General features: G+C 36.2%; 1 protein-coding gene across 1 annotated transcript in view; it reads right to left on the bottom strand.

Annotated features, from left to right (window-relative positions):
• ar (androgen receptor) overlaps window positions 1-27,070 on the bottom strand; it is a 125,233-nt gene that overhangs the window by 80,764 nt on the left and 17,399 nt on the right. The window contains exons 2-3 of the mRNA XM_084114364.1: window positions 2,965-3,116; window positions 1,276-1,392 (exon numbers count right to left, since the gene is read on the bottom strand). Coding sequence (XP_083970490.1) covers window positions 1,276-1,392; window positions 2,965-3,116 — 269 coding nt within the window. The remainder of the gene's footprint in view (window positions 1-1,275; window positions 1,393-2,964; window positions 3,117-27,070) is intronic.

Here is a 27,070-nt window from a genome sequence, read left to right as displayed (position 1 = left end):
AATTCTACGTCACAGTGAGAGCAATCTTAGAACAGCTCGTTCTGAGACAGTGCTTATGATTTATTGAGATTGTAAAAAAACCACTGGGTGGATTTTTATCATTCTAGGGTGGTTTTGCTCACACACTGCACACATTTATGTTCAAACACCATGTAAAAGTGAATTTTGCATAATAGGTGCCCTTTAAGGCATCAACACAGAAATAATAATAATAATAAAAAAAATTTACACACATATATCTCACACAGTCTTTCGATAATGTGCAAGTGAAAAACAGCTAAATAATTCTTGTCATTGGGACACCAATGTATAATTTAATAAAATTAGTGCAATTGCAGTTTCATGGCCTTTAGAAATATTTATAGCCATTTTTCTCAATTCACTCACCAATGGCAGATGTAGCAAAAAGGTCATTTTGGACCCTGTATGCACAGATAGGTCTATTGTACGGAAATATGAGCACTCCAACTGGCAAAAGTCTAAATTATATTCTGTGCTGTAGATGGCTTAATAGTCAGTTGTGTAATTTAAGCCATCTGTCATGTTATAGCACATCAAATCAAATCAAATTTTACATATCACCACACGACCAGGGCTAGTGGAATTTGTTTCCACGACTTAAATGGACAACCTAGGGTAAGATGGCTTCCTCCTTGCAGTGATCGAGCCAGCAAACTTCTCATTATTATGCCTGGGCTGTAAAAGGAATAGCTCACCCAACAATGTCATTATTGAAATGTAATTCATTCTTGTCTGCTAAGGTCATTTCAGGTCATTTTGTGAACAAATTGTTCTTTTGAGTCAGTTCTTTTCTATGATTGATCTAAGTGACTGTGAGTTTCACAAATCAAACTGAATGATTCGCTCACAAATTGGACTGATTCGGTTCACAACTGGATGATTCACAGCAGTTCTCTGCCCACTGGAGGTGAAGAAAAGTGACTTAAATTTTAAACTGTTCCACACACACACAAAAAATCACACATATAAAATATAGTATCTTCAAAAGAATATTGGAAAATAGCGTCGAAATGACTACTTTACAGTGCTTTTTTTTTAACAGTTGTAAAATGCAAAAATAAACCTTTTTAAAAAATAAATAAAATAAACCAAATTGATTTATTTTTTTAACAAAATGTAAAATTGGTTGTTGCAGAGAAGAATGAAAATCATAATGATTTGGAACAACATGAGGGTAATTCAATTATACATTTTGGGGTGAACTTTTCCTATAACCACTATACAGTGCATAAGAATAGAGCAGTTATGAATTACCTCCCAGGGTCATCCCAGCCTCAAAACACCTCCTCAGACGGCAGGATGGGCAGTTCTTCCTCCTCAGTTTATCTATGGTGCAGTCGTTCCTGCTAGCGCAGAGATACTTCTGCTTACCTAAGAGAGAGAAAAAGATGTTCTTTAGAAGTTTTAACTTTGAGACAGTTGGCAGCCAAAGTAAAGCTTCAGAAAGGACAGAGCTGAGAGCATCACATTTACATCAAGATAAAATGTATAGATCAGAAAAAAAATAGAGAACACACACACACACACACACACACACACAGAGAATGCTCCAATTAGAGGAGCCTCCAATTAGAGGAGCTGTTAACGTGGCAAGCCAGTCTGATAGGTCACAGCCACACTCTGGGCACCCAACGACAGCCAAATGAAAAGTGCAGTGAGATTTGAAAAGAGGTTCTGCGGTGTGTGTGTGTGTGTGTGTGTGTGTCTCTTAATCATGAATACAGAGCCACAACTGAAGTGACCTACACAACTGCAGTCAGGTCTGACATAAAATTACAATGAGATGTGACAGACATCCACTGCCAGATATACATACAGTTTAAAACAAAAACAAAAAAAACAGAAGAAAAAAACTGCAGTAAAACCTAAACAACAATAAATTAAGCACAAAAGCATACATAATGCCAAACTGCAAACAGATTTTGCATGCAATCATTTTATAAAGCTGAAGGGTGTCATTTTTTAAATGTTTTTTTGTCTGTGCCCAGGAAACCTGTTTGAAAACAGTGATTCTTTTTTGCAACTGATTCTAAGTTGTACAAAAATTGCACACCTCACCTCACAAATTGCACAAATTCAGAAAGCCCTCTCTAACCTAGCAGATCGATCTACAATTTTTCATAAATGACAATAAAGAGGCCAGTATAAGACTTCTCCTCTTAGTATATTGACTGACAACTGACAACTGTTGAAACAGTATAATAGTGTGATATTTCTGTATTTGATTAAACTGAGGTAAACTGTTACTCCTCTTAACTTTGATAAATTCTTTTGTTCCACAATCTCTGTGGGTGTTCAAAGCAAAAAGGTCATCAGTTTATCAGAAGAGTGTATTATACTCTGCAACTTAAAGTAGATTTATTTCCATGATGAACATTGGTTTATCTAGCCTAAACATTATTAATTAAACTTTGTTACATAGCTGTTTTCTATGTTAATACATTTTGTAATGTAATTTATTCCTGCTCAATAAATATTTCTTACTTCACTTTCAATGGGGGGAGGAAATGAATAAGAGACATGAATAATGCTCAAGTCGATGGTTAAGTCTCTTTGTGCTAAGTGTTTGAGTATCACTGATTACTGATATTTTTATGGCAAGTCTTTGCACACATCACAGCCAAGTCTGTACTTTCTAAGGTTGTACGTATTCGATTTTCACTGCAACACATTCTTTTGGGTTGCATAACAGGGAAATAATGTGTCCCTAATTTGTGTTTAGTTAAGACACAAAGTACTTGCGCTCTCTCTCTCTCTCTCTCTCTCTCTCTCTCTCTCTCTCTCTCTCTCTCTCTCTCTCTCTCTTTTTAATGGCTCTAATGGCAGTTTAAAGCTATAGTTAAAAGTTCTAATTAAAGTGAATACAGTCTTCACATACTGTGAATATATTTATCCGTTTGAATACAATCCAAAGCCAGACTTGTGTTATAATGGGTGTGTTACCCTCAGCAGCTCTCTTGAAGAACACTTTGCAGCTTCCGCAAGTGAGGGCTCCATAGTGACATCCAGATGCTTCATCAGAGCAGATTAGGCATGTTCTTTGAGGAGGAAGGAAAAACTCCATTGGGAAAATGTCACTCCTCCCTCCATCAAACCTAAAAATAAAAACACAGCATAAACTAATGGCATGACAAAACAATGACATAAATGTTCTTTTCTCTGTTATATCAGCAGAGGAAAACAAATATACTGCAAACATGGAACTTGTTCTGTCACTGTAATGTCAGTTATGAAGAACAAATATGTGATCCATTATTAGTAATTTGAACAGGACAAGCATACCAGCTCTATTCCAAACAAGCACAGAAATATACGAGTAATGAGTCCGTATTTTGCAGCTGACTATCTCTTAAGTTTTACATCAATTGTCCAGTGTGCGGCTGCTAAATTAGAAATGTAATTTGCAGGTCCAGCACTCAGAGATAACATTCCCTGTGAAAATGCACAATTGAAAGATGGTACGTGTGCCAGTGTGTGTCAGTGGCCAAATGATGGTGATAAGTAGAGGTGACTTTATCCTAATGCAAGTGCCAGGTCTCTAAAGAAGGGTAATAATGGCTTTATTGCTTAAGGAATGATGGAAAGATTCTGAGTTAAAGAGAGTCATTCAGTATCATTATTCTGTTCTGATGATGGCAGCCAATTCTGTCACCACACACATAGTGAGAAAGGAAAAGTGAACGAAATTACTGAGATTAGGAGAAGGGCATATTTCTGATATTTTCTTGGCTGTCTAGAACAAGTGGTCAAACTTTGTACATTTACATCTTTGTGTAAAGGAGAGAGTAGAATAAAAAACAACAACCTTGCAACGGAGAGCTGAGGTGATGCATTATGTAAAAAACGTATTGAAATCTCACTGTCACCTTTGTTTTTCTCTTTTCTCTCTCTGTTTTCACCTCTTTTTTCTTGCACACACACTTTGGTGAAGATGGTTCATACCATTCCCGAGAGTCTAACCGGTAGGAAATGTGTTATGGGAAAATGACTGTTCACTTCAATTTGAAAACATTCCCTCAAAGATTAGTTTGTCCTTTGTGTGTATTCGATTTGAGATTTTTTATTTATTTAAACATCTATAGAATAAAACTTTGTTTTCCCCTAGTGTACAAATAGTTTTTTTTACTAACTTTACACAAGAATGATATTTAATAACGAATAAATTCGTTTATATGTGACCCGGGACCACAAAACCAGTCACATGTGTAAATGTTTTGAATTTGAAATGATTTTATACACCACCTGAACGCTGAATAAATAAGCTTTCCATTGATGTATGGTTTGTTAGGATAGGACAATATTTGGCCGAGATCCAACTATTTGAAAATCTGGAATGTGAGGGTGCAAAAAAATCGGAACATGAGAAAAATGCCTTTAAAGTTGTCCATTTATGTTCGCGATTGTGCTGCATTCACTCACAAAAATAAATGTTTTATATATTTACAGTAAGAAATTTACAAAATATCTTCATGGAACATGATCTTTACTTAATATCCTAATGATTTTTGCCATAAAAGAAAAATCGATAATTTTGACCCATACAATGTATTGTTGGCTATTGCCACAATATACCCGTGCGACTTCTGACTGGTTTTGTGATCCAGGGTCACATATTCATTTAACAGTATAGACCTTATGCACCAGAGAAACAAGGGCGCCGCCATCTTTAGAATATTGTCTTTGAACTTCCGTTTTTGCAGTCGCTCTGTATATTCCTATGGCATTGCTGTCCAGGAGTAATTAGCTTTTGAAGTGGATTTACTTAATATAAAGTTAACAAAAGTTAACGAAAGTTATCATGAGGATTGTAATGTTTAAACCAGATGTCTTAACAAATGTCAGTAGACCGGGAAGATTTTAAAACAAGCCGTTCATTCATAAATACGCAAGATCGCTGTGAAAATAAAACCGGAAGTCAAAAGACAACGAGCGCAGCGCTGAAAAGGGGCGGGGCTACATAAGGTCTATAGAGTAATAAATAGCCATATTAACCGAAAAATAACCCAAATTTTGGAACCCAAAATCGAAATTTTCGATTTCGATTTTGGCTTCCAACGATTATGAATACAAGATAATTGAGGTAAAATGATTATTGTGCCACTGCCACATTCAGCGGTGTGCTTTCGTTCCTCCCTAAACCAAACTTAACATCCAAACCAGCTGAATAAGTGAGTGTTGTAAAATGCAGTCTACTGTTGCTAAACTGCGATACATGCCTGATTAAACAGTGTCATTAAAAGCACATTAAGCCACGAAAGAGACCCTGATCACATAAGCAAAGTATACTGTGGGCTTTTGATTGAGCCTGAACGGTCAAATAACCTACACACAAAATGTCAAAATGGCGTTTTGGTAAGTATCCTCGTAAACATGGTCAGTTTTGTCTTAAGTGCATATATATATATATATATATATATATATATATATATATTAAACACAGAGGGCATATATTTATTCAAATGAACTGCAGTAGGGCTGTACGATTAATCAAATCGTGATTTGGCAAAGGCTGCAATTACTTTATGCGCAGCTTGTCAGTGCAGCAGTGATCAGTAGTAAATCCAGAGGGCACTCTCACGCAGAAAGAGAGTGTTCGGTCTAACAGTCGTTAAGTGTGTCCTGGCTTTACTCGTCACGGGTAAATTTCAATCGAGGATACTTGAATTTAAGCGAGGAATCGTGACAGCCCTAGAACCAACACATGTTGTTCCACATTATCTGTGCTGATTGAATGGGAAAAATCTGTGTAATTCTGCCAAAAAGATTTTATAATGGTTAAATGTGTTATAATGGTTAAAACAGAAGCTGAGAGTCCTACAATATTATTGGTAACTGAAAACACATAAAATGAGACAAAATATTGAACAAATGAAACGCATGTAGGAACTTTTGTAAATCACAGCATTAGAATTTTACAGAAATCTGCTGTAGAGTTTTCTGTGGAATTCTGGGCAGACTCCAGGGGACACCTGTAAATGGGTAAAATCTCTCTAATGTTGTATAGGAGTTCTGGAATTCTTTGGAGGCGTTTTGGTTGTTTCACTAACACTACTGACCAGCTAGCTGTGGCACTTTCCAAAAAAGCCACATCAATCACAGGGTCTGGGTGTCTCTCACTATCAGCATTATGTCCACTATTGCTTTGACCTCATGCAATGGCATGTTTAAGAAGGTCACTCCGGCTAAAAATACAGACACATTGAGGTTCCGAGTAAGAGCAGTCACAACACACATCCTAAAGTGGTGTTGGTTTGCTCTCACTTTCTATTTTCACTGACACGTTCTTTAGTCTTCCTCATTACTGTAGATTAGACATAACTTGATAGCTTAACAACACTCAAATGACATTTTTCCAGTATTAAATGGGGAGCATGTGTTTATCTTCATCTTTGTTTAATGTATTGCCATGCTACGTGCTTATGGAAGATTTGCGTTAATTTTCCATGCTACCTTGTAGTTACACAGTAGTTATATAAATGTTATTTGTTAGGTTTACGTTAGCGTCAACAGTATGCAGACACATTAGTGGAATAGTTCTCCCCATGCTGTTTAATGCGTTTGAGATGTGGTGTTTTCCTCAGTGCATAAATCATAAGTTTGCGCTACAAATAAACCTATTGAGCTGTACAATTTTGTTTATGTTCTATTTTTATACGTCAAGAGAATAAGGGGCCAGGGCTTAGGCTCATCCACTTCTGACAGAAAAATGTTAATATTTGCATGACTTTTTAACATTTACAGATGGAGAATATACCTGTATCGGAAAGGATCTATAAATTACAGAAACGTCTGTCTGTCTGTCTGTTATTCGCATATCTCTCAAACCGTTAGTCCGATGGATTTCAGACTTGACAGGTGTCTTGATACGGGCACGAGTAAGTGCAGTGCCAAGTTTGACGTTGTTTGGATTAGAAATGCAAAAGATATCGTTAAATATATCGGTAAAAGAAGCACACATTTAAGATGTTTAGATGATGTTTAGAGGGGCGTGGTTTAAAAATAAACATTCTGACATAAACACTCACATGCACAAGTAAAGATTTGCGTTAATTTTCCATGCTGCCTTGTAGTTAAACAGTAGTTATATAAATGTTATTTGTTAGGTTTACGTTAGCGTCAACAGTATACAGACAAAATATACATATTTTTCCCATATGTAAAATTCACATTAGTGGAATGGTTCTCCCACAAATTAGCTCATGCTGTTCCACAACTTAATGACTTTATTTTATTTTGTAATGTTTCAGTGTTTTTTGTCTATATAATGAAAGCCAATGGGGTCCAATTTTGTGTTAGACCCCATCAACTTTCAATGCAGCAGACAAATTCTTCAAAATAACTTCTTTTGTGTTCTACAGAAGAAAGTAAGTCATGCACAGTTTGGAACGACATGAGGGTGAGTAAATGATGACATAATTTTCATCACATCAATGTCAGTTTAGGGTATTGTTCTTGGCATTATCAGCTCTTGTGAACTAAGCTCATATTGGCCGGTGTGTAATGACACCTAAAAAACACCTAAGCAAGAGAGACTGTGTGTGTGTGTGAGTAAGTGAGTGTGTGAGTGTGAGTGAGAGAGTGAGTATGCGAGTGAGTGAGTGAGTGTGTGTGTGTGTGTGTGTGTGTGCGCGAGTGAGTGAGTGAGTGAGTGTGTGTGCACTATTATTACTGATAAAAGCAGAGACAGGGAGGATGAAGTTAAAATCATGTAGGTGTATGTGTGTGAGAAGGGGACAGCATCACAACCAAGAAGATTATTGGACACAGAGTACAGACATAACTATACTCAGTGACATGAGGTGTCAAGGGTACATACAAGGACAAACACATATCACTAAACCAAGTGCACACAAACACTCACAGGCACGCCCTCTCTTTTACTTTTTCACTCTCTTTCTTTCTTTCTTTCTTTCTTTCTTTCTTTCTTTCTTTCTTTCTTTCTTTCTTTCTTTCTTTCTTTCTCTCTTTTTCACACACTTACTGTCAGAACAGTCTGGCACAGACTGAAGAAATAATGAAATACACTCTCACATGGATAAACATTTATGAATAATTTACAAATTACTTCATAGTAATTGTAATATGTATGCTCTGTGTCATTTTGTTTTTGTTTCAGTCAGTTGGTCTGTGTTCATGTTCATGAGTTCATCCCCTCATTCCCCTGTGATCTTGTTAATCATCTCATTAGTTCCCTTTGTTTGTACCACATATTTAACCCATGAGTTCTCCTTTAGTCTCTGTCCATTCTCATCTATGTTTAACGTGGATGTGTGGATTTGATCATCACTACTCCTGTTGTGCGCTTCATTCAACACACCATATTTTGACAATAATGCTGTAGGCCTATACGAAGACAAACGTTTTACTTTTTCTTTCTTTCTTTCTTTCTTTCTTTCTTTCTTTCTTTCTTTCTTTCTTTCTTTCTTTCTTTCTTTTTCTTTCTCTTTACCTATCTCTCTCTCTATTTCTTGTTCCACACAAAAAGTTATTGTATGACTTCAGAAAAATTGAAATATAGAACATAGGCCTAAGTCATAACTACTTTTATGATGCTTTTGTTGCATTTTTATGTCCTTTTTGGAGCTTGACAAACCCTGATCTCCATCTACCTTCACGGCATATTGGGTAGGATGTGAAATATATATATTTTTTTAAAATAAATATATACATATTTTTTTATCAACTTTTAAAATCCATCTAAAAAGCCTTGAAGTTTAAAGGTTTACAGTCAGAACAATTGAGAGGAGAGACATAGAAACATACATTTGACCTAAAGAAACTTAAATTCAATATTTCAACATATTTAATAAATTAACTTTCACTTCATTTCCTAGAATGGATTGCATGTGTTGAATTTTTTTTGAAATACAATTCAATCAATTTTCTATCCAATCTAACTTCATATGGGGTGCCATGTGATCAGTTTAAATCACTTGCTTTGAGGTGTTTAAAACATCACTGGAATACGCAGATCCAGTATTACCATCATTCTCCTTTAAAAGGTGAACTCAAAAAAACTTGAAGTTTTTAGGGTCCTTCATTAGGTTGTAAACATGTTCTGAGTCCATGTGTAAGGTGACAGTGATGTGCGAAGTGTAACAGGTTTTTAGGTGAGGTGACGGTGTGTTTTTAGGTGTACAGGTAATTTAGTGGTCTCAGGTTAAGCTAACAACTCAAATTCGTCACTTACTTCATCAACACTCACTGAAAAAAAAGAAGAAAAAAACTTCCCAAAGAGTCAAATCTTACACACATACACTTGGATCTAATTAATTAAATGTGGCCCTTATTTCAAAACATCCACCCAGTATTATGTGTGTGTGTGTGTGTGTGCTGTGTGTCAGGTATGTTCAAAAAACAAAGCAATAATGACCCAAGAGAAAAGACTCATGAGTAAACAAATAGGTCAATGGGGATGGGGGACAGAGAGACAGAAAACCCTGATTAAATCCTTCTAGCAAAGACCTGAGAGCTGGGAGGGCCTGAACTGCTCCAGAAGGGGGGAGGGGGTTCTGGACAAAGCATGCATAGATTTATGTAATGTTAAGAGACATTCACGCTTAAGACATCAGTTACATCAGACTTACAATATGAGGGACAGTGACTTTTGATAAGCTGAGAAAATTTTTACATTGCAGGCTGAAGTAAAGTTTGGGAGCATAGGACAAGAAACAGCATGTAAAACAAAAGAGTTATGAATGAGGAAACAATCAAATCCTGTTTTAGAACAAAATCAATCTTGTGCAACTCAAGGCATGTTCTATGATTACTGCAGTCACAGATCGAACAGCCAGGGGGTTAATGCAAGTAGTGCATTTCTCACATAACATTCCTATTTGAAAATATCAACTGTAAATTTGACTATTTTTGAGTTTCTCTGTAAATAAAAACATCACACAGCCATGTGGTTGCTAAGCCCATTAAAGCATGTGTGAAGCACTGGGTGAAGCAGAGAGCAGTACTGCTACAAAGTTTCACATACAGTATGACAAGAATCTTTGTCACTATTCTTGGAATATGCAAATAAGCACCAGTGGCGACAAGATGACAACACGGAAAGGCTAGCCTAGAACCCAAAATTATTCTCGTAGCTTTTAGCCAGCTGAGTGAGTTTGTGCACGTCCGATTCTTTGCGAGGGCATGTGGGCATTCATGTGTGTTAGCATCTAAAAGTGCTGAGCAAGTTTAAAACTTCAGCCCTTCGCCTATCTACGACTACATTCAGACTGTCAGTCCAAATCCGATTATTTGTGTCTCCAATTGGAATCTGATCTAAAATTATTGACGTCCACACTGTGTATCACAACTGTTCAGATCCGATTTGTGTGTTCATGCCAATCGTTCGTTTTCCGGAATATCTGCATTGGTTTCTATGGCGATGACATTTTTTTATTTTTTATTTTATTTTATTTTATTTTATTCTTTTTAGTTTTACTGTTTATTTTATATTGTATGTACAGCACTTTGGTGAACACCTGCTGTTTTAAAAAGGTGCTCTATAAATAAACTTTGATTTGATTTGATTTGATTTGATTTGACATTGCGATGGTATGCATAGTCAAAAACAACAACATCAACAACCGCAACCAGATTCAATCATAGGCTCGTTCTTACATAGTAGAGCACGTTTGCACATGCGCAGTCTTCAAAAGCGGTGCTTTAAATCTCTTGACAAACTAAAAGACGTAAATGACATTTGTATGTATTCTAAATAAAAGACACAGGTTGTACTAAATGTCAGCTTGCTTATTTTGCTCAAGGTAAGGATTTATTAAGTCCACATGTCATGCAAACTAGAAATTATGCTTCTAACCACAGGTCGAGAGCGAATGTTCGTTGGAACGATGGTTTCGGGAGACACTGACACTGTAGAAGAAAAAAAACTTGCATCACAATAGGTGTAATTGTGATTGTCAAAACATTTGGTAACTAAACAGAATTTTACACAATTTTCACGATTTCAATTCAATTCTTGGGATTTGATTTCAATCTTGATTCAATATTGACTCTTTGGATAAATATTAGGTAGGCTACAGTAGATGGCCTACATGTTAATTTTTCTCAAGAAAAAATATATCTCACATAATGCTGTAAACATACAGAGAGCCCTGTCAGCTGGTATTATTAAAGGTTAAAAATAACAAATTAAATTAAATATAATGTGGTTTTCATCATAATAACAATTATGACACAAGTAAAAATATAATACAAATATAATATAGTGCACATATTTAGCAAAATACTCCTCTCTATAGCTATTTTTTCTAGTCAACTAATGGCGCTTTTCCACTGCATGGTACGGCTCGGTTCGGCTCGGTACGGTTCGACTCGGCGCGGAACGGTTCGGCTCGCTTCGCTTTTCCACTGCGTGGTACGACTCGACTCGGTACGGCACGGTTCGGTTCGGTTCGCTTTAGCTCGGTTGCTTTTCCACTGCAGTTAGTACCGCTTCAAAGTGGGTGGGACTGATCGTTATAGTTGCCGTCTCTACTGCCATGATATCATCATATTAAATGCAAATTTTTCATTCCGTGTTTCCCCATCCACTCCTCGGCAACCAGCGAGAGGAACGTCTGCACCTCGTCCACTGACCACGATTCAGCCATTTCTTTTTTTGAAGTTTATACTCTTTCTTTTTTTTTCTCTTTTTTTTAAAGCAAATACTTTTAAAACAGGCGCTACAGCGCTGGCTGTTGTCTACTGGCTATTTAAATCTAGCGGGTTTAGTGTCTCGTGTCGTAAATACAATGACGCTGGTAGTGATGATTCTGTCTGACCAATCAGTGATCTGCAGTGTTTTCACGTCACATTTTAGTATCGGTACGGTACGCTTGGAACCTCAACAGAGGTGGTACCATTTAAAGCGAGCCGAAGCGAGCCGTACTGTACCGTACCATGCAGTGGAAATGCGCCAAAAGTGAGCCGTACTGAACCGAGCCGTACCGTACCATGCAGTGGAAAAGCGCCAAAGCGTGCCGTACCGAACCGAGCCGTACCGTACCATGCAGTGGAAAAGCGCCATATGCCGCATGCACACAGTGCTTCTTCTACATGTGGGGATTGTTTACATCAGAGTGCGCACGTGTTTCGCACAGCATACAGCAGTGTTTTTTTAAGCGGTATTTTGAGGTGCCCGCGATAACAATATCATGCATATTCATTAGCGCGGTTTATCGCATTACCGAATACCCGCACATGTCTAGTTTCAATGTTATTAAGTTGGCTTGAAAAAGCCAACTTACTGATATTGTACTTAAACTTATTAAGTTGGCTTGGAAAAGCCAACTTACTGATATTGTACTTATTATCAAAACTTATTATTAGTGGTGCTTGCCAAAGGCAAGGCATCACTAGTGTTCTCTTGCATACTTATTCTTCTTCTTATTATTATTATTCTGGACAAAGTTTGGTGCGTAACTCGCCCCACACCCTTTGTCTCAGACCCCTGAGTGAGGTGTCAAATCGACCGGCTCATTGAGGAGAGGTGTGCTATGACTTTTCTAAGCGATCGGGTGTACGATGTTCGCATAGCGGACGAAAAAGCGGCCAAAAAAGTCCCATTGACTTAACATTGTGAATTCTAAAAAATTTAAATCCCAACTGCCGTTTTCACACACACAGACTCCAAAGGGCCTGACACCCCTGCGTCTCTCCCTCTCTCTCTCCCTCAGAGGATTTATATTATCAAGCAACTAGACTTGTAGTCAAGACCGCCTAAACCGAGACCAAGACACTACCAAGACCAGAGGGTATCGAGACCAAGACAAGACCAAGACCAAGACCAAGACAGACCAAGTCAAGACCAAGACCAAGTCGAGACCAAGACCGAGACCAAGTCGAGACCGGAGGGGAAAAAAACAGACTAGTGTTGAAGCTAAGCAATAACTTGTATGAATTCAAGAACAGCAGCATAGGGTTCAGCCGCAGTTTACATTCAATGCATATTAGATGGTATTACTTCAACTACACAGGCAGAACAATACAGAGACAGACCATGTCATGTGTGTGACTGTGAGCTCACTGTAAATGTTTTTGCAGATTGGGTGAGATCAACTATGTGTAGCAATTGCATGACGGCTGTTACTGCACTATTAGAGGATTGAGACTCCCTTAACTTTTGTGTACTGTTGAGGACTGACATGACTGGTACTGACTGGTTCATCTGACAAAACATCAAACACCTCCAACACCATCTTGCTCCTCCAACAACTGTCTAAAGAATGAGAAATATGTAACCAATTGAAATTATAATTAATGTGTAGATGAAAACGTATAACATCAAATTAAAGATACACAATTATAAACTTGGATTAGGCCTAATGTTTAGTCAACACAACGGAGATATGCAGATGATATTTAAAAGACCATTTATTTAGTCTAACACCAACAACACAACATACACACACACACAGATATCAAAGACACAAATTCATCTAAGCAAATACCTGCCTATCTCTGCCGATTTCGGAGTCTCAGACTCCAAATGAACCCATTCTGCAACTTTTAAATACTTAATTACATTTTTAAAAACGAAATTATAGGCTTAAGTGCGGGATCCGAAAGTTGGTTGTTTTGTCGCTATAGTTACACACACACACACACCGTTGGCGGTGCGCTCAAAGTCATCTGTCAGTTGTGTAGTTGTGCAGTTACCCAAAATGAATGACTCCTGAATGAAGTTAAAACCCATCATGTTACTGATATGTGTTTTTTAAACCAAGTGATCAAAGTGCTCGTTGCCGCTGCGATCAGTGGCCGCGGATACAGTGTTTTCTCGTGTGGCTCGAGCACACGCCGCACTGTCAGCACTCGGACGCGCGCTTCAATCCGTTCCGTTGCGGATAATAATGTTGCATTATCGAACGTTGTGTCGTCGTGGATATTGTAGTATTGTATTGCTAAATCCCCCAACCACTATGTTGGTCTGAGACAGCGAGACATAGACAAGACCGAGAGGTCCGAGACCAAGACAAGACCAAGACCAAAGACCGTCAAGGCCGTGACAAGACCGAGACCACGTAAAAGTGGTCTCGAGACCAAGACCAGTCTCGAGACATACATCACTACAAGCAACCAATAAGTAATGGCCTAAAATCTTCATAGCCACACCCTAGCAACCAGTTACAGCACCCTAGCAACCACTAAGAGCTCCCTAGCAACCAGCCTAAACCAATTTTTTTTTTTTTTTCATTTTTAAAGCAATATCACACTCGTAGCCTTGCGATATCGCTCCATGCTTGTGCCTATTCGGCTATAGAAGGCACTCGTTATTAAAGATTTTAAGAACTTTATAAAAACTCCATAGTAACCATCTTTGACAACTAACAACCACCTAGTAACACCATAGCAACTACCAAAAATACCTTAGCAACCATCCTGAACACCCTAGTAACGTCTAGAAATGCTCTAGTAACCACCAAAAATACCCTAGCAGCCACCCAGAACACCCTAGCAACCGCCTAACAATTCTCTAGCAACCACCCAGAACACCCTAGCAACCGCCTAGCAACCATCCATAATACCCAAGCAACCGCCTAGCAACACCATAGCAACCACCCAGAATACCCTAGCAACCACCTAGCAACCGCCTAGCAACACCATATCAACCACCCAGAATACCCTAGCAACCACTTAGCAATGCCCTAGCAACCACCCAGAATACCATAGCAACTGAATAACAACACCATAGCAACCACCCAGAACACCCTAGCAACCACCAAGAATACCATAGCAACCACCTAGCAACACCATAGCAACCACCCAGAACACCCTAGCAACCACCTAGCAACACCATACCAACCACCCATAATACCCTAGCAACCGCCTAGCAACACCATTGCAACCACACAGAACACCCTAGCAACCACCTAGCAACAGCATCTTGCTAAAAACATGCTAGCAAAATGCTATACATGTTAGCATCATGCTGACATATCATGGTATATCATGGTATCACAACATTTTAATTGTGTTAGCATCTGCCCAGTGGTGAATTTTGCCACTGCAAGCACCACTTCACATTTTCTTCAGGAAATGTGCATTCTAGTTATTCTTCTTCTGAGCCAAATTTTAAACTGTATCTCCTCCTAGACCGTTAAAGCTACGACCACCAAACTCGGGTCAGACCTTCAGACTGTTCTGACTTAGTGTGCTATATCTTTTCAGACTGATTTGAGTTTCAGTTTTCTTAAAAATTAATATTAAAAATCATAAAAATCCCATAGACTTTCATTGACCAAATGTCCAAGACTGTTTCAACTGTTTAACTGCCAGAAGCCATTGATACTCATTTAAGCTTTAAGCTATCTATCTTCTTTTTAACTAATAACTAATCTTTCTTTCTTTCTTTCTCTCTCTCTCTCTCTCTCTCTCTCTTTCTTTCTAACTAATCTTTCTTTCATTCTTTTTTTCAAACTAATCTTTCTTTCTAACTAACTAATCTTTCTCTTTCTTTCTTTTTTCAAACTAATCTTTCTTTCTTTCTTCAAACTAATCTTTCTTTCTTTCTAACTAACTAATCTTTATTTATTTCTTTCTAACTAATCTTTCTTTCTAACCAATCTATCTTTCTCTATTTCTTCTAACTAATCTTTCTTTCTTTCTAACTAATCTTTCTTTCTTTTTTCAAACTAATCTTTTTTTCTAACTAATCTTCCTTTCTTTCTTTCTAACCAATCTATCTTTCTCTCTTTCAAACTAATATTTCTTTCTTTATAACTAATATTTTTCTTTTTTCTTTCTTTCTTTTTTCTAACTAATCTTTCTTTCTTTTTCCAAACTAGTCTTTATTTCTTTCTTTTTTTTCTAACTAATCTTTCTTTCTTTCTTTTTTCAAACTAATCTTTCTTTCTAACTAATCTTTCTTTCTTTCTTTGTTTCTTTCTAACCAATCTATATTTCTCTCTTTCAAACTAATACTTTCTTTCTAACTAATATTTCTTTCTTTTTTCTTTCTTTCTTTTTTTATAACTAATCTTTCTTTCTTTTTTCAAACTAGTCTTTCTTTCTTTCTTTCTGACTAACTGATCTTTCTTTCTTTTTTCAAACTAATCTTTCTTTCTAACTAATCTTTCTTTCTAACTAATCTTTTTCATTCTTTCTTTTTTCAAACTAATCTTTCTTTCTAACTAATCTTTCTTTTTTCTTTCTAACTAATCTTTCTTTCTAACCGATCTTTCTTTCTTTCTTTCTTTCTTTCTAACTATTCTTTCTTTTTTAACTAATATTTCTATCTTTCTTTCTTTCTTTCTAACTAATCTTTCTTTCTAACTAATCTTTCTTTCTAACTAATCTTTCTTTTTTCAAACTAATCTTTCTTTCTTTCTAACTAATCTTTCTTTCATTCTTTTTTACAAACTAATCTTTCTTTATTTCTAACTAATCTTTCTTTTTTCAAACTAATCTTTCTTTCTTTCTAACTAATCTTTCTTTCATTCTTTTTTCAAACTAATCTTTCTTTCTAACTAATCTTTTTTTCATTCTTTTTTCAAACTAATCTTTCTTTCTAACTAACTAATCTTTCTTTCTTTTTTCAATCTAATCTTTTTTTCTTTCTAACTAATATTTCTTTCTTTTTTCAAACTAATATTTATTTTTCCCTCTTTATAACTAAACTTTCTTTCTTTCTAACCAATCTATCTTTCTTATTTCTTTCTTTCTTTCTTTCTTTCTTTCTTTCTTTCTAACTAATCTTTATTTCTTTCTTCCTAATATTTCTTTACTAGAAACATGGTAAATCATGTTAAACCATGCTAGAACAGTTTAAAACTTTTTCAAACTTTCTGGCTAGGCTTTTTCAAGCCAACTTAAAGTTTGTCTACGAACTTTACCATCTAGTTTTAATTTAATCTTTCTTTATCTTTCCTGATAAAGCAGCGTTTATGAGTGCTGCGCTGCTTTGTGTACAGCCGTTACCGGGGAAACCGCTGTTTCTGTGCTCCTAACGCACCTCCTGCTGGCACCTCTTTGTAAACAGCATCATTTTGTGGGGCCTTGCAAACCTGTATTAATACTAGTGTGGAATTTTTCTACAATATTCACTCATGACAGTAAAATAGGGCATTCTAAGTCAATCTACTGCAGTATTTACCCTCTCAATCTGTAGAAAATGTGGTTAACACCCAGTCATGCTTGAAAATACCGTCATATACCTTTAGTAAAATACCGTGATATAGATTTTTGGTCATACCGCCCAGCACTACTGGGGGCCATGAAACTTTTGCGAAAATTATAAAAAATGCTGGTGGTGGCAGACAACTTTTAAAAAATGCTGGTGGAGAAAAGTTATCATTGGGGATAAAAGACATTAAAATGTCAATAATGTCTCTTTCTCTTTTCCTCTTCCTTTCCTTTCAATTGGCATGCATTTTACTAGAGCACATAACGCACACAAAAGCTATGATGACATCATGTGCAAAGATGAAAGTGCCATTTATTTGCATGTGTTGTTTTTTTAGCATGTGATTCAATAAATAAAGTATGCAAATCAGGTAGTGACACAAAAAGACCCACAAAAGCTGTCAAACAGTGTTATTTCAATTTTGTGGGTTGGTTCTGAGTGCTTAGTTGTGGAGGAAGCAACCAGGGTTGTGCAAAATTCAAAGAATCACAGGAAGTTGAAATGGAACTTGAAAGGAAGACAAATTTCCTAAATCGTAATTCAGAGCTGCAGTTCAGCACAGGAGAATTCTGGGAAATAAAGTGTTGTTCCACCTTAGTCCACAAATGTTAAATATGAAATATGTTCTCATCTTATTAAATACATTAATTAAATACAAAAAGGGGTCATTTCAAACATTCATCCATATATATATATATATATATATATATATATATATATATATGGGTAGTTGACTCGACGTGGCTTTTTCACCGTCACAGAAGATAAAAAATAATTTATTTCACATTTTCATCATTTAGAGTAGCCTACTGTAAATGGTTAAACATTTTCTTTTTTTACATGAATTTGTTGTTTTAATACCCCAGTTATTTTTTTTATTTTTTTTACAACTTTGAGCCAAATCTCAAAATCGTCCTATGGTGTGACGGTAGACAAAATTATTTCATAAATATTAACTTTTATAAATAAAGAAAATAATGTTTAAAAATCTTAATGAACACTCCTGGCATAATTGTGCAAGTGTCTATTTCACTAAGTGGCCCTCACTTTTCCTATACATACATTTCTAAAAGTGTAGGAATTTCATAAAGTTTGTCACAGAAAAAAATGTCCTTTGGTGTTATGCAATAACCTGATATTAAGTTGGGCAATATCATGGACAACTACATTTAGTTGAAAGACCCCATTCAAGGTCATGTGACTGAAGACCCCTATGAAGCCCATGAGCAGTGCACATGGTAAGTATTTCTCTCAGAATTGTTCAAATATTTAACTATGTTTTTAGACCACTGAAGTTGTTAAGTTTTTTTGTCCGTGACAACCCTAAATTTCATTTTTTTAATTCAAATTTGTATTTTTAACAGCAGGACTATGTAATATTATGCAAATGTATCATGCCAATTGCTAATGACAGTTCAGCTAGTATTAGCATGGTTATTAACTGCCACAAAAGCTCAAATGTCCTTTGGTGTGACACTTTGGCCTGTCACACCATAGGACACAGATGTCACACAGTAGGACAAGACCTCTTTAAGAAGCTATTAAAACAAATAGATAAAGTTTCAACAAAAAACAAATGTCCTCCTTTATAATTGTTACAATAAACACTATATATTCTGACTCTTTTTATGCAATGACTATCTTTGTCCTTTGGTGTGACGTTTTGTCCTATGGTATGACAAACATAAAACAACAGAAAAATATACTTATTTTAAAATATCTTTTTAAAAAAGAGTAAAGTTTGACTTTAGACTGTAAAGTCTGAAACTGCAGTTTTCATACTCCATAAATATATGTATTTTTTCTTAAAAAGTTATGTTTTCCAAAAAAAGTACTTTTTCTTGGCCATTTGTCAACTACCCATATATATATATAACTTTCATAAGTATCTGATGCTAACCAAGGCTGTATTTATTAGATTACAAATACAGAAAAAGCAGTAATATTGTGAAATATTATTACAATGTGATATTATTACAATTTAAAATATTATATTATATTTAAAGTTTTATTTATTTGTGTTATTGTTTATTCATTATTCAACATACAGTTCAAAAGAACAGCATTTATTTGACACAAAAAAAATATTATATTCTGAAACAACTTAAAAGTCTTTATTGTCACTTTTGATCGATTTTATGTGTCCTTGGTGAATAAAAGTATTAATGTCTTTGAAAAAATCGTACTAACCTTAAACTTTTTCCCCACAGTGCAGTTATATATATATACAGTGAGGAAAATAAGTATTTGAACACCCTGCTATTTTGCAAGTTCTCCCACTTGGAAATCATGGAGGGGTCTGAAATTGTCATCGTAGGTGCATGTCCACTGTGAGAGACATAATCTAAAAAAAAAAATCCAGAAATCACAATATATGATTTTTTAACTATTTATTTGTATGATACAGCTGCAAATAAGTATTTGAACACCTGTCTATCAGCTAGAATTCTGACCCTCAAAGACCTGTTAGTCTGCCTTTAAAATGTCCACCTCCACTCCATTTATTATCCTAAATTAGATGCACCTGTTTGAGGTCGTTAGCTGCATAAAGACACCTGTCCACCCCATACAATCAGTAAGAATCCAACTACTAACATGGCCAAGACCAAAGAGCTGTCCAAAGACACTAGAGACAAAATTGTACACCTCCACAAGGCTGGAAAGGGCTACGGGGAAATTGCCAAGCAGCTTGGTGAAAAAAGGTCCACTGTTGGAGCAATCATTAGAAAATGGAAGAAGCTAAACATGACTGTCAATCTCCCTCGGACTGGGGCTCCATGCAAGATCTCACCTCATGGGGTCTCAATGATCCTAAGAAAGGTGAGAAATCAGCCCAGAACTACACGGGAGGAGCTGGTCAATGACCTGAAAAGAGCTGGGACCACCGTTTCCAAGGTTACTGTTGGTAATACACTAAGACGTCATGGTTTGAAATCATGCATGGCACGGAAGGTTCCCCTGCTTAAACCAGCACATGTCAAGGCCCGTCTTAAGTTTGCCAATGACCATTTGGATGATCCAGAGGAGTCATGGGAGAAAGTCATGTGGTCAGATGAGACCAAAATAGAACTTTTTGGTCATAATTCCACTAAACGTGTTTGGAGGAAGAAGAATGATGAGTACCATCCCAAGAACACCATCCCTACTGTGAAGCATGGGGGTGGTAGCATCATGCTTTGGGGGTGTTTTTCTGCACATGGGACAGGGCGACTGCACTGTATTAAGGAGAGGATGACCGGGGCCATGTATTGCGAGATTTTGGGGAACAACCTCCTTCCCTCAGTTAGAGCATTGAAGATGGGTCGAGGCTGGGTCTTCCAACATGACAATGACCCGAAGCACACAGCCAGGATAACCAAGGAGTGGCTCTGTAAGAAGCATATCAAGGTTCTGGCGTGGCCTAGCCAGTCTCCAGACCTAAATCCAATAGAGAATCTTTGGAGGGAGCTCAAACTCCGTGTTTCTCAGCGACAGCCCAGAAACCTGACTGATCTAGAGAAGATCTGTGTGGAGGAGTGGGCCAAAATCCCTCCTGCAGTGTGTGCAAACCTGGTGAAAAACTACAGGAAACGTTTGACCTCTGTAATTGCAAACAAAGGCTACTGTACCAAATATTAACATTGCTTTTCTCAGGTGTTCAAATACTTATTTGCAGCTGTATCATACAAATAAATAGTTAAAAAATCATACATTGTGATTTCTGGATTTTTTTTTTTAGATTATGTCTCTCACAGTGGACATGCACCTACGATGACAATTTCAGACCCCTCCATGATTTCTAAGTGGGAGAACTTGCAAAATAGCAGGGTGTTCAAATACTTATTTTCCTCACTGTATATATATATAAATGGAGCAATTTCTACCTGAATTTACCTTAATGTACTAATGTAGTTAGGTTGATTCAATCGTATTTTTGAATAAAGTTAATTAGATGTTACCACGAGACACATTTTTGCTATCTGACAGGTTTTACAGTGTAAAGCTGTAAAACCACATCAAGTCAGATAACTGAATCAGTAGGTGTGCCCGACTAACCACACTATGCCATGCGCGATTATAACACCCATTCCTATAATTTGATCATCCTTTGATGAATAAATACTGTAATGACCAATATAAATGACCACAAACAACTATATCAAATGAAAGTCAGTTTACCCTCTGCTTTCCACAAATAACACTGACTTTTGTGAGAAAGATGCAATCTATAATGAGCATAATATCAAGAGGTGTGTTTCTTCTGAAAGATTGACAATGGCTTCACTGAAATGCAGTGCTACATTAGTGCATTTAGCACATGCATCATGGGAGGTTAATGAATAAAATAAATTTGTTGCTGAAATAGAGCTCACAAACTGTTTAATGAATTTGCCCCAATGTGTTTAGTGTGAAGTGTACCATTGGACACACCAACCGTTATATGTGTACTATCACACACAGTATTAAGTCTTATCACAGAGAGCCTCCCAACAGATGTCCGTCTCTGGCAGAATCACATACTTTAGTTTTGCGTAACATGGAACAAATAAACAGCACAGCGAGAAAGGCTGAAGTTCCCTCTACTAAACACTGTTTGATCTTTTGTTTTATTCTGCATTAATGTCTAAGTTTTATCATAGTCAATCAATTTCAAAAGAGCAATATATATATCAACAAGTATTACTTATATTTTTCTTTTTCTTCTTTTTTGTAGAATTAGTGTAGCATCATAATCATATATAACCCAACATCCTCTAACCTACGTGAGTTCCAGGATTCCGAAAAAAAATATATAAAAAAAATACATCAGCATTGGACTTTAGAGCAAGACTAAGTCCATATTCAAATATTAACTCCATGGAGTTAAAAAAATCAAATACTTTTTACTTGTGCTGAGGTTTATTAAAAGCACATTAACCTTGAGTGAAAGCCAGTCAGAGATGTTATAATTTTTGCTCAAATCTGACCATTAATGGAACACAACGGAAATCATAATGTTGGGTTTTTCTATCAGTGACATTTGAATGTTCTTATTGATTTGAATTTATTCCCCTCGCAAAGTCATTTCAATCTGCTAGAACAAAACCTTACAACACAAAACATTAAAATCCAAAAGGCAACAAATTAACATTTTTTAAAAATAATGTAGAACAAAAACAAAACAAAAAATCAAATTTAGAAATGCATATTTTAGATCTCTTTCACTCACTTTTTCTTTTTATTAGTAATTTCAAACTTCTTGGAACATTTATAATACAATACAAATATATAAAATAAGACTTCCACAGTCCTGTAAAGAAAAGGTGCATAAGCCACCTGACACACTTGAACCAGTAATGATGAATGCTCTTTTAGAATTGTTCCCCTATAACCATGACGATAATGAGAAGCCAATGGGACAAGAGAATGAGAGATACCTCACACCACCCTATATGAGCTGTAACAAATCACTCCTGTTTGCTTTCAACAGCTGACTTACACAGTCATACACTTTTGTAATAAAAACAAAGACAAAACAATAACAACAAATAACTTCTACCACCAAAAGTTTCCATAAACTGATTTGTAGCTCTTGGCATTTTAATAAAGCAACAGGTTGTGCATTAAAATTTCTAAATGTACATGTACGACATGAAGGGCTGCGACAACTGATTGATAATAATCAGTAATGAAATATTTATCAACATATTCGAGAATGGGCGTTCCCCCCTCGGTTGAAATCGTGGTTGGACATTCCAGTTTTAAAATACCATGTCCGTCTACCGTCGACAGCCTTGAGCCGGACGCTCATTTGTCCCCCTTTTGAGATCATTACTATTTTATACTTTATCCAATAGTTTATAATTAATAAATAAATAGTTAATAAACTAAAATACAGGCTAAATTTAAGCTAATATTAAGTGACATAGCCTACATTTTAGACACAATATTGTCAATATTGAGTGTTTTTTAAATCGGTTGAAATAATGAATGAATGAATCAATGACTCATTCATTAAGACAGTGACTTGTTGCCACCTACTGGCGGTTTTAGTTTCATATTTAAGTTATAATAATTTTTTTCCCAAAATGTCATATTTCTATCTTCACAACATTTTTTTTATTTAAAACAATAATCTTATTACACAATGCATTTGTAAACTGTCTGTGTTAATACATCTAAATGGCACTTCAGACACAGCTTCTGTGTCTCTGCAGTGCAAAGATGGATTTTGTCTGATTTCATTTGATTGGTAAAAGGTAAAAAAAAAATGTAATGAAGGGGACACATACATTTGAAAATGGTTAGAAAAGTTGCCTTTATGAAAGTAAAAAATGCTCCTGGAAATCGATTTAAATATCATCCCTTAATAGAAAGTATTGGAAAAGTTTCTGTCAGTGCATAGGTTTGGGATCATTTTTATGTTTTTATTCTGGCTTTAATGTATCCTGCAAAGTGTTCTCCTTTCTGGTGTTATTGAAATGGCCATCCTAATGTTAAACGACAGGGATGTCCAGGGATGCAAACTACTGCTCACCTTTGGTGAATTTTTCCAAAGGTGGGCAAATCCTATAACCACTAGTCAAGTCAAGTCAAGTCATCTTCATTTATATAGCGCTTTTAACAATGTAGATTGTTCCAAAGCAGCTTTACATTGATTATAGGAAATTAAAGTAACAGAGATTGTTTTGGTTTTATAGCAGCTCTAGAATAAAGTTACTGTCCAGCTAAAGTTAGTTTGATTGATTCACTTCCGTCGCAACGATCATTAGTTATTAACTTAGGGGCCGCTTACACGACACCGTTTTAACAGAAAACTCTTAAATTCTTTCTGCGCAAACTTCAAAAACGCGAACCAGTGAGAACGCCGATGGCGTGCACATGCACATTACGAGTTCAGTCTATAGGTATGCGCATTTGAATATATGTGCTCAGGCATGTAGTCCTTCCCTACAAATCAACCCTCAACATACTTGTCTGGCCTTAAAATTAATAATACAGAATTTTTATCGCTTCCGCGTAGCCACGCGAACCGGAATTATCCCGACAACGCTTTATCTGTAGAGGGGTAAAGGGAGGGGAGTGTGTCTGCTTCCCGGACAATGTTAGGAAGACTGTTCCAAAGTTTTGGTGCTAAATAGGAAAAGGATCTACCACCAGCAGTTGATTTTGATATTCTAGGTATTATCAACTGGCCGGAATTTTGAGATCGCAATAGACGTGAAGGACTATAATGCGTTAAGAGCTCGCTCAAGTACTGCGGAGCTAAACCATTTAGTGCTTTGTAAGTAATCAGCAATATTTTAAAATGTATACGGATGTTTAATAGGGAGCCAATGCATTGTTGACAGAACCGGGTTGATATGGTCATACTTCCTGGTTCTGGTAAGAACTCGAGCTGCTGCGTTTTGGACCAGCTGTAATTTGTTTATTAAGCGTGCAGGGCAACCACCCATAATAGCATTACAATAATCTAACCTTGATGTCATGAATGCATGAACTGATTGTTCCGCATTTGTCAATGAAAGCATATGACATAATTTAGATATATTTTTCAAATGGAAAAATGTGGTTTTACAGATACTAGACACATGACTTTCAAATGAAAGATTGGTATCAAAGAGCACACCCAGGTTCCTAACTGACGACGAAGACTTGACAGAGCAGCCATCAAGTGTTAGACAGTATTCTAGATTAGCCTATTACATGAGGAAGTTTTTTGTCCAATAATTAGAATCTCAGTTTTTTCAGAATTAAGTAGTAGGAAATTACTAGTCATCCAGTTTTTTATATCACCTATGCATTCCGTTAATTTTGTGAATTGGTAAGTTTCGTCAGGGCGTGAAGAAATATAGAGCTGAGTATCATTTTCCTCTTTGTGGGCCTCTGATGTGAGTTCACGTAGTGTAACAGCGCAGCACTTCTGGGTTGTATGTCACACGCATCATACACATGACCAGCGTCGGCCAATAGTGAGCCTACGTGGTGACATACAACCCAGAAGCGCTGCGCTGTTACACTACGTCAACTTACTCAGAGGCCCACACAGGGGAAAATGAATAGTTGAATAAAGTAAAGGTTTTCGCACAAAAAGTATTCTCATCGCTTGATAAACTTAAGGTTGAGCCACTCTAGTCACTTTTAAACATAGACTATTTTAAACATTGTCTTTTCTTACTTTCTGGGCTGGCAAGTTTCGATCCCATAGAAGCCTATGGAGGAATGATCCAGCTCTCAGATTTAATCAAAAATGTCTTAATTTGTGTTCCGAAGAAGAACGAAAGTCTTACGGGGTTGGAACAACATGAGGGTGTGTAATTACTTACAGAATTTTAATTTTTGGGTGAACTAACCTTTTAACACAAGAAACGCGCACTGTGTGTTCTCATTAACAATAGATATCCCGTTGCAAGCTGATAGAGATAAGAAAACCCAGCAACCCCCTGAACAAGTATCATAATTTAAGCCATTTGATCATTTCATTGACATAACCCTTAAAAAACTAACATTGGGAGCGATAATGGATGATACCGTGACTCAGAAATCAGCCTGAAATCAGCAGCACAATGAAAACATTGCCCTTGGAAATAAATGAATGCATCATTAGAGTTACATACACATCAGCTATGGCGAACCTGTTGAAAGTGCAAATGCTTATTTCACTTTAGCCTTTTCTCAGATCCGTAGCTTAGACGGCATAGCCTCACAGCAATTACATACAACAGACCACTTGCTGCTACATAAACACATTATGTAAAGGCTGGCTAATAGAGATGAGAAAAGAAACCCCTCACAATCACCTGGCAAATAGTATAATGATATAGTGTCATTTGATAATCGTCATTGTCAAACCCTCTATTCTCCTATTAGTAAATGTGGAAATCATTTGGAACAATTGATAAATAATGGAGAATGACTCTAAAACGTGTGCATCTGAAATCAGCCCGAACGCACAGATGTAAGAATGAAAACATCAACCTTGGAAAATAATGAAGGTATCGTGGCTGTTGAAATATTTGCTAACATTGCAATCTGAATTTGTTATACATGCTGCTGCTGCTGCTGTTGTACAAAAGTACTAAGAATTGCTATAGCTTAATTTGAGATGCGATACTAAAGCGAAAGCCTATTTCACTTCATTTGTATTATAATTGTTTAAAATCTGGAAGCCATAGAAAGAATACATTTATTTATTAAATCTTTTATATTTTGTTTACCTTCATTCATTAAAAAGTGTTATATATCATTATTAGGCATACACAGCAGTGTAATATACAATATAACAATATAATAACAATATAATACAATATTTATAATTAAATTAATTTTCTCTTTATTCATTAAAATGCATTATATCAGCATCATAGCCCTAGTAAAAAAAAATTGTATACTTAAGCACAATTTATTCGTATGTACTTTAACTAAATGTATTTGTGGCACACTATAAATTGGTATTAAGTCCAAAATTGTCCAAAAGCAGTGTTGAAGTTCAACAAAAGTTGCATTAAATATACTTGTTTGTGCTAAAGTGGAACTATTCCAAGTATACTTAAGTACACTTTAAATATCTACTCTTGTATTTAAGTTTTAAAATGCAGAATTCACTATATATGTACTAATGTATTTTGGTGATATTACAATTGCAATTAAATGACACTGTAAGAGTGTTGAACATATGTACATTAATATTATACTGATAACAAACTGAGGTCATACTTTTAGTGATTTTTAAAACACATTGCAATGGCATTCCAAGTAAACTTTTAGTGCTTCAAATACAAGTAATCAAGTAATCTTTATAAATAATGGCACATCTTTAGAATTTGCATTTTACAGACACCCCCCAGTATACCAGTAACTCACTTACCTGGAAAACATCAGTGAGACAATGGGAACAGATACATTGAATGTAGGAAACACTATGGACTGGATTCGAACCCGGGTCGCTGCCACACAAGAGCACTCAGTTTA

Source organism: Abramis brama (genome assembly GCF_963993115.1).
Source record: "Abramis brama genome assembly, chromosome: 5".
Taxonomy (NCBI): Eukaryota; Metazoa; Chordata; class Actinopteri; order Cypriniformes; family Leuciscidae; genus Abramis; species Abramis brama.
Note: the sequence above shows the minus strand (reverse complement) of the source record. Positions and strands in the feature narration are given on the sequence as shown.